General features: G+C 37.1%; 2 protein-coding genes across 2 annotated transcripts in view; one reads left to right on the top strand and one right to left on the bottom strand.

Moving 5' to 3' along the window:
- Positions 1-307: 307 nt before the first annotated feature.
- LOC139718398 (sulfiredoxin-1-like) lies at positions 308-7,697 on the top strand. Its single transcript, XM_071629870.1, has 2 exons — positions 308-968; positions 7,278-7,697. Exons 1-2 carry the CDS (start codon positions 618-620, stop codon positions 7,485-7,487), a joined length of 561 nt encoding a protein of 186 aa, XP_071485971.1. The 5' UTR covers positions 308-617; the 3' UTR covers positions 7,488-7,697.
- A 9,245-nt stretch (positions 7,698-16,942) lies between these two features.
- LOC139718450 (discoidin domain-containing receptor 2-like) overlaps positions 16,943-17,657 on the bottom strand; it is a 66,317-nt gene continuing 65,602 nt past the window's right edge. Inside the window, 1 exon segment of the mRNA XM_071629921.1 lies at positions 16,943-17,406. Coding sequence (XP_071486022.1) covers positions 17,101-17,406 — 306 coding nt within the window. The 3' untranslated portion in view covers positions 16,943-17,100.

Genomic DNA, 17,657 nt, shown 5'->3' with positions numbered 1-17,657 from the left:
ATTTCTACCGCAGCACTGAGCAGACAGCTGCAACCTCGCCGTCGCCCGCGGCCACCGCACCGTGTTGGACCGCTCAGTTTCCGCTGTGCAGTACTACTAGTAGTAGTACTACGACGAACTGCAGATTACAATAGATCTAGTGTATTACTACAACTAGCATGACTAGTAATAAAAGTACCGTGTTATATGCATGGTGAGCTACTACAAGTAGGTCTAGACCGAATGTATTCAATATAGATCTAAGCTCTCATGATTTTACTGTAAAAGCCACAAAAAAAAAAAGCCCCAATTAACCGTTACAAGAGAACAACGTGGCTGAGACAAACATTTTCCGCTGTGGATTAATGCTTTGGTTCTATCCCTTGCAATATTGAATTGGTTTTCAAAATAAAAAGAGTAACATCGGTCATTGTGTACGTGTGTCTATAGAGGAAGAATGTTTCAAAAGACAAAGTGTTGTGTAGCACTTTTAACAGATGTGGACTGGTTCCAGTGAAATGACCAGTGAAATTCAGAAATTTTCACACTGATGGACTTGAAATCTGATTTATTGCATTAACACAAAAAAAAAGTACAGTAATATTTTGTTTGATTAGCCACCTTATTACATCTTCCTGATGTTTAGGCCTACTTTGACGATTTTGTTAGCTGCTCACTTCATGCGTGTGAGAACAGTTCATGCCCTTGGCCCGTCAGCTGCTCAATCAAAAGTTAGAATAAAGAAACCCAAACTGGAAGTGTGCCCCGCCTGGAGTATATCAGACATTTTTCAGTTGCAGAAACGAACACTTTGTTCTTCAGAAAGCGTACTTACCATGGATGGTGACTCGGAGAGTGGAGTGAATAAAGGCAGCATTCACACAGAATCCATTCAAGAGGTGTACGACGTTCCCTTGGATGTCATTGTCCGACCCATCCCACCTGTGCTGGATAATGCCAAATTGATGTCACTAATGGAAACAATACAGGTTTGTATAGTTGGGACTTGGAGCCCCTCTAGGAACAGGTGCATGTATCTACATGTACCAATGTAAGGGAATGCACTTTCACCTAAATAATTTCATTTTATTTCAGCCATAGCACTTTGATTAGATGCCCAAAATGTGGTGTCACTTTTATAAGTCACTATAACATATCTCCCTTGTACTCATACAATATGTAGGTCTCTATGTGGAATACAGGTAGAGATAAATTTTAGTCCTTACCCATACCTACAACACATGCACTGTGGGTATTGGATTAAGAAGGGGACAAGCAATGTCCATGCATCTATTGTGACCATGAAATTTATTGCCAAACAATGTCTATGTATCTATTGTGACCCTGAAGTTTACATGACCAGCCATATCAAACTAAGGAGACAAAGAGCTGTCCCCTTACCCACACTGGCCACTGCAAGGTGTACAACTCAAGTGCTCCAGTTGTGATAATTTGTTCATGTTTGTGGAGGACAGGGAGTACCACAGGACTTTTGTTAAGGCATCAAACTTAATAAGAATAACACAGGAAGTTAGTGTTTGACTTAAGATTATATGGGTTGCCTCATTCACAAAGCATCCTCAGTTTCCTGCCTCTCTCTCTCTCTCTGTCTCTCCTCCTCTTTCCTTCTCTCTACCCCCACCCTAGGTCCCCCCCCCCTCCTCTTTTGTCTGCTTTGTCTTTCCCCCTCATTAACTTCTCTACCAGTAAGTTGTGTGATCAAGAGGGCAAGAATGCCCCTCTGCCATTTGCTTTTACATTAATAATTTACAACTTCATGGAGAGCAGTAATACTGAGATGCTGTGTCTGAGCAATTTTAGCAACTATCCGAATCACTAACTGTTCCTGTCGGGATGTGCCAGAGAACTCAGGTAATCTTTGGACAGATGCGGCCATCATGTTAAGAGATACAACAGGTTAAGTTTTTATATCGAATGTGTATTTAAGGAGTTGGTTAACAAGTACATGTATTTGCTGGAAGCAGCTACCTAACAATTCCTCTGTGTCATTTGTTATACACTAGTGTTCCCTTGCAAATAGTATGGAGATATGTTTCGATCGATTGTTAGTATTTTGGTTCCAGTTGTAATATACATTGTATGGTTCAGACTTATCTGGGTTGTATAAGAATTGTCTGAAACATTATAGTGGAAATTTGTGTTGTCACTCACTTGCTTATTGTATGGGATGACATTATGCTGTATGTGTGAATAGGGTCCTATACACCACATTGTAGTAGTCTTGATGTATGCAGACTTTAATAGTCATTGATGTGCTTCTCTTTCTTCCTTTCTTTCTCTCTCTCTCTCTCTCTCTCTCCCTCTGTTCCTCACTTATCTCTCCATCGTGTTCCCTTCCCCTCTCTCTCTTTGCACTGGCATAGGATAGTGAGTGACCAAGGAATTGAGCATGTATTAAGTATTAGGGATGATACCATGACACAATAAGTAACAAGGGTCTGGAGAATAGTCTAATAGTTTATGCATTTTATAGTACATTGTACATGGTAGTTGTTAGTAGGATGCTAGTGTACATTCTATCCCCCTCCCCTTTCTCTCTCTTCTCCTTCTTCTTCTTCTTCTTCTTCTTCTTCTTCTTCTTCTTCTTCTCTTTCTCTAGTTAGTTATCTAACTTTTCATCTGTCACTGCACACTGTACTCTCTGAATGTAATATAAAGTTGAAGTAAAGAAACCTGTATATAGCATGACAGAAAGAAACTTGTTCCACTGTACTGTATTATATTCCTGTAGGTAAGTAGCCATGCTACTACAAGTATTCTCAGTGTGTGCATACTACTGGGGTGGTATTCTGTAAGGATCCTAGGACAGCTCTCGCTCCTAAATACGCGATTGGTATTCTGTAACACCGCGCGTAGGAGGAGAAATAGGATAGTGACGTCAGGGATCCTTATTTCTCTCCCAGCTTAGGATAGGGGCGTAACTTGATATGTTAATTAGATGTAATTAGATGTTAATGAGATCTTAAGATAAGTGGTATTCTGTAAGCACAAGTAGGATCAAGTTTAGGAGCAAAAATAAGGATAGCCTCTAGGCAATCTTTCTCTGGCGATTATGCCGGGCTATTGCGTATATAGGCTTACTGACGACCCACTGTCTCTTATTTTGTATGTTCATGAACAAGAAAATGAATACATGAATCGTATAACAGAGTTATCTGTTCCTCTCAAACTGAGGATTCTAAAACTGCAGTCTATAATGCTCGAAACAATTGTATTCTTTATCTAGCTGGTATGTGTTTATTTGTTTGTTGTTCGCCATTTTCAATTCAATTCACACTTCATTATATTCGGCATAAAATAAATAAAAAGTACATTATGTACACAATAACAACAAAAGTTATTATCATAATTATAATTAATGTTGTAATAATGATAATAATTATTATCATTATTAATATTATCATTGTTATTATCATTATCATTACTATTATTATCATTATTATTATTGTCATTATTGTTGTTATCATGCTCAACGTCTGCCCAAACGTCATGCGGACGCAGCGCAAGTAGCCTACCTTCGCCGCCCGCATTACGTGACCCTCGAAGTCGTTGCTATGAAGATCTAGTAACCAAAGAAAAAGAAACGTACGCAGTGTGCTTGTAGGTCGCGTGAAGAATAAAGCAGGGCCGGCGGAACGTTTTTAAAAGCGTGGGGGCCTACTTCCGGGTTTCATGAGGTAACAAGAAAAAAAAAATAAAAGAAGGTCCTCAGCTCCTCTCACCCTTTCCATTTCTGGGTTTCTTCAGCTGACAAGCGAATTAAAAAAAAAGTCTACATTGGAAAAACATAACCTTACCGCGCTCCGCACACTTCAAGATCTCTATCTATTTCTATTTAGTGCCACTTACGTACTTCCGGGTTAAAAAAATTTTGGGGGCCCAAAGTGATGACACCTTATGTATTTCTTTGTATGGTGCACAAAAAGTGTGGGGGCCTGAGCCCCCACGGCCCCCACGGTTCCGCCGGTCATGTAAAGTACTAGTAACGCAACGATCCATACGCTCACATTATTGTGAAGACGTACGTAGTGTGTGACGCAACCAGTGGCGTATCTAGGGGGGGGGGCATGGGGGCACGTGCCCCGGGCGCCACTCCTTGGGGGCGCCAAAAACGAAAAACGAAAAAAAAAACGAAGAAGAAGAAAAAAAGAAAAAGAAAAAGAAAAAGAAAGAAAAAGAAGAAGAAGAAGAAGAAGAAAAAAAAAACTCGCTCGGACGGGGGAAGGGAGAGGGGGGGGGCAGGAAACCATGTAAAACAAGATAAAAACAAAACATGATGATGACGCGGACAAAATGACAATGTTTATTGTGTTTTACATAAGAATTCCATGTTTTGTAAGCTGAAATACAAAAATTTTCGGCAGTCGCTCGCTGCGCTCGCTCGTAAAATTTTACTACAAAATAAAAAGAGATAAGAACAAAACGTGATGATGACGCGTACAAAATGACAATGTCTATTGTGTTCACGCATGTCATTTTATTTAGCTGGCAAAATGTTACACGGAGCAGCGGCTGCAATTTCATCCGTTCCAAAGGGATCTATATAAGGCCGTCACTATATCTTGATTAGAATTGTAAAATTTGATAAGCAAGAAATGACAAGAATTCCATGTTTTGTAAGCTCGCCAAAATTCATCAAAATTTATTACATTTAAATCACCCTTAAAAGACCCCTTTTAAGTGCTCGAAAAAGCATATCATGTGGACTTTTTTTTAAAGTCCCTACCGGGATGGGGTTGTTGTTGAACACTTTTTCAGAAATTAGGGGCGCAATTTTCACGCTTGCCCCGAGCGCCGTTTTCCCTAGATACGCCACCCGGTGACCTAACAGTCCATGTGCATGCGTTAACATTTTTTTTTTTTTCAAAATGTAGTGAACTTACGTGTTTATACGGTTACAGCTCGTTATTCCGAAGGTTCGTTATTCCGAAGGCTCTTCCAGTCCGAAGATTCGTTATTCCGAAGGTTCGTTATTCCAAATTTCATTTTCGAATTAACAAATCTTCGGAATAACGAACCTTCGAAATAACGCCACAAATATTCGGATTAACGAACCCTTTTTCATTTTCGGATTAACGAACCTCTCGGTATGGAGAATTTGTGTGTTTCAGATTAACGAACCTTCGGAATAGCGAACCTTCGGAATAACGAACAGCACCCGTACACAAGGATATCATGGAGCTATAGTAGGTCCATGTTTATATCTTTGTTTAATCTATCAGTAATCTCCTTTATTTATTCTGTTATCATTGCCCTGCATGTCAGTCTATACTACCATAAAGATAGGGGAGAGCTAGCAGGGTGAATTTAGTGGGACAAAAATTGTGATTTGATGAAGTTTCTCGAATAACTTTCTGATATTTAGAATGGGGCTCACATGTATCGGACCAAAATAGTTTTGATGCTAGCCATATAATGGGTTGCTACGCTGTTATCCTATAAGTCTCATATTTGTGTTATCATTGTTGTTTTTTTTCTGGGAGAAGTGGAACATTGGTTTGGTTTAAGTGGGACAAACAGTAACTATATAAGCAAGACATTATTATTACAAGCATATCGATCATAATAGAATAATGTGAGCGCATGTGTGTGTGTGTGTGTCTGTGAGTGCATCTATTATTATTATTATTATTACTATTATTCTTTCTATTTATTTAAGAAAATCTTATATATTTTATAATAACTTTGAATTAAGGGCGAAGTTTGGCATGCAGTGATGATATCCCATCAGTTTACCCCAACATCCTCCAAAAGTTAAAAATTTGAGCTAATTTCTGCAAAAACTTTAAATGCTAATTAATGGAACTCGTAAGGTCACATCTATTATGGTGGGCTAAGTGCGTGCTAAAGCTTTGATAATCAAAATTGTATTCTTAACTGTAAAATTAGACTGACAATACATTTTAACTCCTCACACAGTAGAGCTGCGTGAAGCGCATGTTTGAGCAATGTAGATCTTGGGCGCGCATTGCGTAAAATTAGCCAGATGATTGGCTTATAGATACTGCGCCGGGCGTGTCCTGTCTTTCCTCATTAATATTCATTATTCATAAATGACTGTCCTAGGATAGGCTTAGGACAGGCTTACAGAATACCGATTTTGCCTGTCCTAAGGGTATCCTATTTTCTGTCCTACGCGCGCTCCTAGGATCGAAATAAGGATCGCGCTTACAGAATACCACCCCTGTAGTTTTCTTAGCTCTGTGAATGTTTGGTACAAATCGTCTGTTGAGAATGAGAAGGGCTTTAAGTCTTCTCGAACACTATGGGTTTTGTGGTCACTTAACGCCCTTATCATTCTCAACCGACGAAATGTAGTTTTAGATGTGTTGCATACTATAGTGAGTAGAATAAGATAGAAGATTATTCAGAAGGGAGATATGTTCATTTTGATACAGGTTAGTACATTCTGTGTAATGCGATATCATATACTAGGCTATATAAGTGGAAATATCTTTCTTATGGTGGTGTAATCATTAATTTGAAACCATTATAACAATGTATATTTTGTTTGTCTTTGACACTATAGCAGGTCTTGATAGAGCCACTTCTGCCCTCTTTTGTTGGGAATAAAAATAAACCTGGCCTATATACCCAGCAGAGCCGTGAACCAACAAATTTACACTGTGTCGGTGTAATTTCTTGTGAGCGCATCTTGTCCATTCCCTCACACCTATATTAAAGCAATGTTTGAAGTTCTGTTGGGAATTTTAAGTGTTCCTATTTTAGTTTGATTATAAATGTTAGTTGTAGCATTGTTTGTTATAATGGAGTGCATGCTCTGTAATTATTTCAGAGCATCCTGTTGGTATTGCATATTGGTTTATACATACTTATGAATATTCGCATATTATGAATCACTATTTGAGTTAGTATAATTTAGCAATGTAACCACGTCATTTGCGAGAGAAATATTATTTATGCCAAGAAATTTATTTGCAGTTTGTGTAGACTCCAGTGGAAAGCTTGTGATGCAATTACATAAATCATTTATTCATTAACTGGCCGAGGAATATTACTTTCTTGTGAAAATATGGTATTTTAGAACCTGTTCTAGTTTCTGAATGTCCAATTCCAAGGTTGTCTATCAAAGAAAAATACATTGACCTCATGTATTAATGACGGTCAACTCAAACATTTATGGATACCGTAATTTGCTTCAATACCTATTAAGCCAATGTATTGATTATTACAATGTATGTCAAGTATTCAGCTTTTGATGTGGGGTCTATGATTGATAATGATGGGAATCCTCGATATATTTGGTTCTACTGCAGGATCCAAGCCAGCGTCACAAGGTCCCACCAATCGATGTTCTTTGGATCACTGGCCGTCAGGGTGGTAACTACTATTACTCCTTTGGTGGATGCCATCGCTATGCTGCCTACAAGCGACTGAACAGGAAGACAATTCCATGTAAGCTGGTGCGCTCAACAGTTGGCGACCTCAAGACTTATCTTGGTTCGTCTACGCCCGATTTGTTATAGAGCACAACTGTTGGAGCCCTTTCAAGACACAGGACACTTCCTGAGTGCAATCTTGCTTCAAGCATATCTTGCTTGCAGGCACATTCAATCAAAAATGAATGTGTGAAGGACAATAGCAATATCAACTTATATGATACAAGTGGTTGTATCATTAAGTGAAACCAATTGTGCCTTCCATTTTTAATATCAATAATCATTATAGTAATAGATCACCTAAAAGAGAAACATTCCCTCTGTAGCATGTTTCCACAAGGTTCCATTTATAAATGATATATAGCAGTTGACAGTGGTTTATTACATTATTCATTATAAGATTCTTTAAACTGGCTGTTTTGTTGTTGTTGTTTGTTTGTTTGTTTGTTTGTTTGTTTGTTTGTTTGTTTGTTTGTTTGTTTGTTGGGGGGGGGGGTCATTGGTTGTTTTGTGTTTGTTTCTAGACTGAAAAAAAAAGGAATTACATAATTGTATGGTTTACCGGTAGCTTAATGGGTTTGGAATATTGCTCTGTTGGGTCATTACAAGAAAAAGGGTCACTCAAAAACACCAGTAAGTACATGTATACACTTACAGGAGCTAGCCTGTCAACTTTGGAATCTTGTTATAATGAGCCAACAACAGTGTTGGCTCAATTTCATTTACATTTTCTTTAGTGAGAAAAAAAAACAACATTCAAAACATGTTCTAATGTAATAGATGGGATAACGTAAAGTGAAGCCTTTTGCTGACAACCACTCGAAGAAAACAAAATCACATTGTTAGCCCCTAACTAGCTCTGCTGACATGTGCTATGGAAAAGCCCTGTACGCCCTATTGTGCTGTCTTTTGACCCTACAATGTACATTGTAATACTGTTCCACTCCCTATTATACATGATTCAGGGACCCTTGCTTCACCAATCCAGGATGCCCCATGTACATGTACAAAACTTATGATTTGCTCGTAACAGGTTGCATGTTTTATTGAGTGTGCAGTGAATATAGCATTTCAATGCAGTATCTCCTACTGAAAGTGTCATACATCATAACATGTATTTGCACACGGCTACATTAAGATGCAGAGTTTGCATTTCATCAGTGATTGATTGTCATTTGTCTTTGTCTTTGTCTTTGTCATACATGTACTGACATGTAATGGGTCACATTCTGTCAAGTGTCACAGCAACATTCACTACCCCGAATCTTTTGCTAATCTGTTTGGTTAAAATGTGTAAATGATCATCTTAGTATTAGCAAATCTTTACTGTAGGCGCTGACATAGTACTGGTATTTCTAACAAGCTGCTGGTCAAGTAGAGAAGGAATTAGTAGTCCTGTCAACTTCACTTTTAATATAAAGCGGGATTCCCTTTAACAATTTTGATTGTGTGAACAAGAACTACTAACAGAAGTGTAGAACTTGCTGAAAAGAAGTGTTCCGATGGTACACTCACATGTATGAGGTTCTTGGACTACAATGATTTGATTTTTTCTTTTAATGTTTGAATTTGTATCTTAGATATTCATGTATTGGGATGATTTGCATAAAAACTTCATACAATATGCAAACGTGGTAAAAATATGTAAGTTTATGTGATAAGAGAAAGGGAATGTATACAATACAGCATTTAATGTATTTACACTCTGTAATGTTTTAACAGGATATATTTTTTGAATTGTAGAACTGTATTGTACATGGTTGAGATGTATGATCAAGAACATAATTGAATATTACTATACAGTACAAAATGTACATATGAAATAATGTTTGAAAGCTTTATCTCCGTGGGAATGAATATGTTTATATTTCAGTATCACAGAGAATATTTTGAATAAAAATTTGATTGAAATTGAGGCACTATCCTAAACTTTGTGTTTACTTGAAGGTGATTGGACCATTTGAATTTTAGAGACTTATTTAAAACTACAGTTTGTACCATCTAAAGTAACACTGGAACAAATACTGTCACAATCATGTTACAATGATGAGATTAATGTGTTGCACCACATATTTCTTTCACACGAAAAAAACTTCCAAATACATATAGGATTTTGAATTATCATTAATGTACATTCTGCCATTTGTAAAGAGTGATGAATATGACGTTCGAGTCTGGCATATTAGCTTTAAAAGAAAAAAAAATAATTATGATGACAACTGCAATGATGATGATACATGTACTGATGTGTGCTGTTAAAGAATATACAGTGCATACCCAAAAAAAAAAGTAATCCAGCTTTGGAGTGCTGCTATTTCATGATTGTCACCTTTGGAGAGAGCAATGTTGGTTGTGAAGACAGGGGAACTCTTCCTCTTTCCATTTGTACCCGATTATGTTGTCAAATGTTATGCATTACTGAGCACACAAACTTTAAAGACAACAACAACAACAGATTGCATTTTTTCTAAGTTTGGGTGTTATTGAACAACAAATGTCTCACTGAATGGATGAGATCTGTCAATGAAAGTGGTCAAATTAACAGGCTAGCCTGCATGACTGTAGGTTTGTGTTTAGGGTTTTTGCTAGCCTCTTAGTCTGTGACCTCCAACATGGCCACGTTGTTGATAACTTGGTCACTCCCACAAAGGCTAACCCATTATCTATTTTTCTCTCTTCATATTCGAGACATGATTTGTAGCTGCAAGCCGTGTGTTGAATATGAACAGAGAAAATGGACTTTGTGGGTTGGCCTCTGTGGGAGTGACCAAAATATCGGACATGTGGCCATGTTAAAAGTTAAGGACCATAAAATGTTAGAAGTTCAACTCTAACACAAACCCTAACCACAAACCTGCATTTGTAATTTGTACAGACTGGCCTATTCATTTGGCCACTATCATTAACAGATCTCAACCTTTCAGTGACACATTCATTATTCATTCATGTGACGCTTAAACTTGGAAAAAGTGCAATTTGTCATTGTTGCCTTTAAAGCTCATGTGCTCAGTCATGCATGACATTTGTCAACATAATTAGGTACTAGTAGTAATAAAAAGAGGAAGAGTTCTTCTTTCCTCACAAACAACATTGTGCTCTCCATATCTGACAATTATGAAATCGTAGCCCTTGAAAGTTGGATTACCTTTTCTTTTCTTTTTTTGATATGCACTGTATTTCAACCAAGTTTGTAAAACTTTGCATTATGTGAATGCTGTTGTAGTCATGTTTATGATTACATTGTATTAGTTCCAGTCTTACATGTTGACCAATGATACACAAAACCTAAGACTGCATAGGATCTTTAAATTGATGTTATTGTATCTTTGTAGTATACATTTTTGTAGTTAGAATATGTCCTTTGCTTACAAGTGATTCCAGAGACTGCAAAATTTGACTAGAGGAACCCTGATAATCGAGCATAATATCATACCAGAGCATTCCTTAATTAAGCAAGTTTAAAATTAAAACTGATAGGTGTATTACATTTTACATACACATGCACTTCTTCAATCCTCTCTCAAACAATGCTAATTTGAGAATCAATCTGCAGCAGTGACCAGTCTAAAAGCTCTGTGATAGCTGGCACTCACAGTTCATGCGGATAGCCTGCTCATACTGAATTCTGTCAGATAAAAGAATGAGTTATTTCCATCTCCAAAACTTCTGACTTTGCTGTAAGTTTGACCTTGCAAAGTCGTACAGACTATTCCAAATTATTTCCAGTGTCATAATACATACAGCTGTACATGTAATATATTTTTGAAAAGAATTACACTAAAAGTATTTTGGTTACTGGAGTCATGGCATTATGTGGGATGATTGTGTGGAAAGATGTGTGGTAAATTCAATACCTTTGACCTCCTTTGGACAGAGATAAAAAGCCAGAGTCATTGTTGATGGTGAATCTCTCCATCTGGGCCCTGTTTTATGAAGAGTTATAATTGATTATAGTTGATTTCTATGGTAAGTCTATGGCAGCCTACAAATGTGGTAATGTAATTTATAATCAATTATATCTTTCGATAAAACGGGGCCCTGATCTACCAATCCATAAGTTGACATGAGAATTGATGTGAGGTACAAGTACAATGTAGAGGTACACTTTTGTAATGTACTCGCGTAAAAGGAAAGGACCAGGAATTATGAATAATCAGATTTTAGGCAACACTATAGAGGCCACTTTACTCCTGACTATATAAACGTATGAGAGCATTTGCCTCAACAATAACAATAGAGCCAATATATTCACTCCATAAATGAACTCTTTATGCACACACATTGACTTTCAAATTTTGTTGCCATTTTATTGCATAAGTTTTTAGTATCATTTTTTTCTCCTTTAAACATACACCATGAAGTGATTTGATAGAAGAATCAATACAATCGAGTTCCATCAACACCACACTAAATATAAAGAGAGAGAAACCATATCCTGACGGCAATGAATATCTTGTCTTTTTACAATGCCAAATAAACTTATCTGCTTGGCAATGAATATCTTGTCTTTTTACAATGCCAAATAAACTTATCTGCTTGGCAATCTGTCTTAAAGAGGCATGATGAATACAAGTATATTCAGCCATATATATTCTTTGGCTTGTGGCAGGAGTTTCTTTCCATCAAGACAGAAATCGATGCCACTGATATCACAAAGTTCACAATCTTGTAAGAAACTACAAAGTGCTCAATTGTAATAAAAGCAGTTTGAAAAGCTAAGCAGAGAAGGCAAGTACCCTGGTCAATGTAACAACCTACAGTCCACATACTAAACCAAATTATTCATCTACTATGTGTACTGTGAAAGTGGAAATTTTCGCACATTTTTTTGGTGACATATAACCCATAAAACTAGTGCAAAAAAAAAAAACATGTTTTGTTCTGCTGTATAAAAAACATGCCTTTTTTTTTCCTGGTCGAGTGCAAAATTTTTTCACTTTTACAGTATTATGAAGACACCAATATGTCAGTAATGCTGATATTTTTTCTTTGGAGTACAGCTTATCTGGTGGAAACTTTCCACCAGATAAACTGTAATCCACAGATATGTGCAGGGAGAATCTATTTCAAATGTATAAAGCTTGAGGAAAACTGGATTTGAGACGTGAGAATGCTGATGAAACTGATTATCATCAATGAAGCACATGTATAGCAAAATGAGTCATGCAAATTTCAAATACAGCCACCACCATTCGATGGGGATAACTGGGGAGTAAAATTTTTGTCCTAATTAAGCAACAGACCTGATTAAAACATGTAATGAGCCATGTAATGTCTGCCAATGAATCCAGAGGTAATAGATATGCCTTCATTTGTGTAGTTTCAGTAACTTGTTAAAGTAAGATATAATGTCATACATGGCTTCTATTTTTTGTGAATATGTGATGAAATAACAGACAGCGTCCCTTTGAGTGGGTGCCATGACAATAATATCCTAATGAAATTACAGTGACTGTACATACCCCCACAGGAATAATGAAAATGGGTTTGGGATAATATGTAGACTATAGGTGTCGTCAAGGCACATTCAAGTTTGAAATTACATCTAGAGCTTTCCCACTGGATGACTGGAAAGAACATGATGTAAAATTCAGTGTTAATTGTGGGTGCAGAAGGTTTCATGCCAAAATATGTCTTCATTCTGTTCTTCAATATTGCCTCCATACACTTTGTGTATCCACTAGAATCAATGTTATGGGTAACGGCAAAGTGTATGTAATGTACATGTAACACCACTTCAAAAATCCTGTGAATTATTATGAAATATTCTTCATACTCCATGGTGAGATCATGCCCTATCACCAAACCAAACAATTCGAAGACACTACAGCTCGGTGAGCGAGCAGTGTTTCACATTAGTGCTTATTAAGAAGGAACCCACTACAAGAACTTCGGCTCCTTCACAATGATTGAAGAGACAATGACACAGTGTACTTGTGGCAACAATAAGACTTCACAAGCTCTGAACAGCACTATAAGAACACTATATTTAAGTTGATTCTGATTTTTGATATTGTTAATATTTTCCTCCTGTATGTCGATAAATGACATTCCAGCTAAAGGAAATGTATATTTTAAAAAAAAAATGATTTTCAACTATTCTATGCATCAAAGAAATTTGACTTTGTCAAAACTCTGATTTCACATAATGCTTTTTAGCAGAAAAGAGGAATGCACTTAATTTCGTACTCAACACAATCATTACAATTGCTATAACAGCAAATATGTTTGATACAATTCACACCTGCTATTGGATTTTCATGGCATTTTCAACAAATACTTGATATATGCTGACATAATATTTCCTTTACAATTACACAAAGAGCACAGTGACATACACAGTAATGCTGGGTTATTTACAAAAATATACAGATAATAGCTAAATCAATACTTTGGCATATGAAATTTACAGATAGTGCACATACAAGGTTGTTTGTGAGCACAAAAAAAGCGAGAATTGAATAAAAAAAAGAACAATCATTGTTCAAGTGAATACAAATATCAAACATTCATCACAATTTGATGGATGTTTACTCTCCAAGCCTCGCCAACTCAACCCCTCCCCCCCCCCCCCCCCCAAAAAAAAAAAGGGTAATTAAAAATATATATGTAATTCAGTTCACTCTTGGAAAATTCCACAGTCCAGTTCTTTCCTGGTTTACATGATGTGAGTCATTGTGATGCCATGTAATGGAGCTGGTCAATTGTTAATGTACAAGTTCAATGTACATACTAGTATTTAAACCTTGATAAAGTTCAATAAACAACACATGTCAAAGATCCTGTCAAGAACTTGCCCTGAAAGAATGGTTTTGAAGTGACTACGTATAAATACCTAAAAACCTGTTTGATTGATTTGAATGTCTTGCAATCTAGGGCCACAATCACTAATGAATGCTTTGAGAAAAAATAAATATGACAGTAGAGCTTCTTACTCTTCACCAATTTATTATGTTGTTTTTTTAAATATATATATATAAATGCTAACAGTCTTGATTTCATTCTTGCATGTAATAATGGTTTCTTGCAGATGACTGCAAAATGAAATGGGGTTGACATATTATCAGGTGAATACCTGTACCCATGAAAAGGCAATAGCACATACACAAAGGCTTAGTTACACAATCTCTGAAGTAAATCAACTGACACTTGCTTTGTCTGCCTATGAGGGTACAGCTCAAAGAGTAAAGCAACAGTGATACATAGGTACTGGAATGCAGGCAACAATTGGTTAATAAACTACAAAAGATACTTCCAAAGATTTTTAGAAAATAACACATTCACATTGCATATGACAGAGTGGAAACCATGCCCAAACTGACAAATATTCACAACCAAGTTCTTTTAAAGTTTGAAATGTTTACATGGTTTTCTAGTATTTGCAACGTACAGAGACAGTACAGACCATCGGTGGTACAAAATATATAGGATAAATAATGGCTTACTTCATTTTCCCGCAAACACAAGCAAACAGGAATTTCTGAAATACAAATGTGGAAAAATATGTACAGCCTCAGAATAAAAACAGCAATACACTGGTTTCTACAGGCACACAGACATTTGTCAAATCATGCTTTCATGGTATTTTTACCAATGCCGTATGTTAACATCTCAATGCATCAAAGTGCACTGTAACTCAACAATGATCACTTCTTTCCTTCCTTACTGGAAACACTCTCAGAGTCTTTTGATATAAACCACACACATTAACTATATTTCTTACCCTGGAAAGTACATGTATATATCGGGCAAAAAAAAAGTTATGACTTTTAGCATGTAATTGGTACAGTTCAGAAAAATCCAGTTTAGTCAGAATATCATTGAAATGATATCCTCCAGGTGTGAAAAGCACAGAATTAAGCAATGCTTTTGTTGGTTGGAATTGGAGTTTAGGTTTGGGTTGTTTCATTAGTTGGATTTGTAAGATGCATTCTTCTTGAGAAAGTACAAAAAAAAAACAAAACAACAACATCATACATATCTGCTGATGACAGAAAATACAGTCATTGCTAGCAGACACGGAGAGAACAGCTGTAAGATCAACACACTATCACTGGAATAGACCTGTACACAAAACTTGAAAAATTACAGCACAGCTAGTACAGCAAACATTGTAAATGTACTGGAATAAGCTCAGAATGAGTTCCCCAAAATCTCAATCCCTCTGAGCAGTCTGAAAAAAAAAAATCCTTGATCTTGAGCAAGTGTAACTCAAAAGGTGAAAAGCAGACATATGGTGTGATGTGAAAATACTTGCAGGGTATGTATTTCAAGTTTATCTGATTTGTAGTCACTGTTGGCATTGAAGGTAAAAGAGCAGCGAGTGAGGTATATTGATAATCAGTCTATGATGATTTCCAGAGTGATTGAGAACAGAAATTGATAACCTTATCTCATTTTGGTACTGTAAAAGTGGAAATTTTCGTGTTGTTGAAATTTTCGCGCTTTTCGCGCAACCACAAACAAGCGCGAAAATAAAAGCACGCGAATATTTTTGCTTGCCATATTTTCCAGTAGTTTATATCTTGATTCCGCGGAATTAAAGATATGCAAAACTCTTCTTACCCGGCCGAGCGTGAAAAATTAGTCACGCGAAAATATCCACTTTTACAGTATATTAGCAGGTCACTGCTCATCTATTGAACCATTTGGCTAAATGCAAGAAGTAAGGATGATCACGGCCATGTGTGAGCACTCACAAGCAAACTGAACCAAACCAAACCAAACCATATGGTACTGTACCATACCAGAGCAGATTGGGAGTGTTCGAGCACTCTGTGGAGATAGCGTAACTCATGAGCTATTTTTGGACTCGAGTCAGAGGGATCAACACATGTTTTGTAGCAACCAATACATTCATCTAACGCATCTATGCTCTATACAGGTGTCACTACCAAAGAGAATCAACTTTGTATTATGACACAGTGGATGTTACACACGTTTTCACATCAACAGCTGTTTTGGACAATTTTGTGTTTAAGCACTCTCTGGCATGGCATGGTACAGTATGCTTTTGGAGGACATTGGGAAGTGGTCCACCTTTGGCTCGATATGGTACGGTACATCTTGGAGCATTTGATCACTCCTCTGGTGCAGGTATTGTACAGTGAGTACAGTACGTTGTAGGAGAGCACTCAAGAGATCAAAGACTCCAAAGCATTATCCCAACAAAGCCTCTTAAAGATGGTGATTCACATCAACCTTTACTTTCATCAACATTTTCGATCAATGGAGCTTGCATATACATGTAAATGCACATATGTGTCTGACACATGATTACTCTATGTAGTAATTACTGATTAATTATGGAGAACACATAATGTTAATACTGGTTCAGAGTAACCACATTCTACCTCATGGGATTACTTTCACTCAGCTCCACTAAAGAAGACTTATCATACGTGGAGCTATGCGCTTATTGGTGCATCAGCAAAGTCATTATTTCACATGTAATATGGCAAATCATGTTCTTCGCTAATTAACCTTTGGTACAACTGTATGCACTTCAAAGATGCGGACGAGTTGTAAATGCTGACCTGAAATATTAGCTAGCACCACATTCATTAGATGGTGTGATGAATGGTGTAGGATTGCAAATAGAGTTTACTTAAAGAGATTAAACAATCAACACTTGGACTACGATGGATGGATGATCAGAAATTCCTCACAAAGTCATAAATGGACAAGGCGTGGCATGTGCCTACAGCGTGACAGGGGGCTCGTAGCCAATGTTTCTTGCTTGTAGGAAAGTGTGGAGGAACTCAAATGTGGGTCGCTGAAGGGGGTCACGTCGCCAACATCTCTTCATGAGGTCATGGATGTCCTTTGGACAGTGGGGCGGCTTGGCCAGCAGAATGGGTGTGCCACTCTTCTCAAAGAAGTGACCAGTGTTCTCTATGACCTGCTCATCAGTCAGCTGTGAATATGGCTGCTCACGGCACAGCATCATGACCTCCCAAAGTGTCACACCAAAGGCCCACACATCAGTTTTGGATGTGAACTTGCCCTATACAAAGGAGGCAAGGAAAAAAGACAAGTCAGGAATTGTAAATTGTTTTCAAGACTGATGAATGTTTGCAGTAGATTTAATTACTTGCTTCACATATACAGCACAACATTTATTGAATTCAGCATTATTTGAAGAGTGTCAATTTTCTCTATTACATTTTTGACAATTTGTGTTGTTCTGCAGTCTTAACAGAATTCAAATCTTGAAACATAAACATGTGAGTGAAAGTTTTGTGAAACCATCAAATC

This window comes from Diadema antillarum, unplaced genomic scaffold (assembly GCF_040938485.1).
Source record: "Diadema antillarum isolate AM-2024a unplaced genomic scaffold, OU_Dant_1.0 scf00000094, whole genome shotgun sequence".
NCBI classification, from domain to species: domain Eukaryota; kingdom Metazoa; phylum Echinodermata; class Echinoidea; order Diadematoida; family Diadematidae; genus Diadema; species Diadema antillarum.
Note: the sequence above shows the minus strand (reverse complement) of the source record. Positions and strands in the feature narration are given on the sequence as shown.

Coding starts and splice junctions, on each gene's coding strand:
- LOC139718398 (XM_071629870.1), top strand. CDS start 618: ATGTTTAGGCCTACTTTGACGATTTTGTTAGCTGCTCACTTCATGCGT. Junction 969..7,277: donor CACTAATGGAAACAATACAG/GTTTGTATAGTT, acceptor GTTCTACTGCAG/GATCCAAGCCAGCGTCACAA.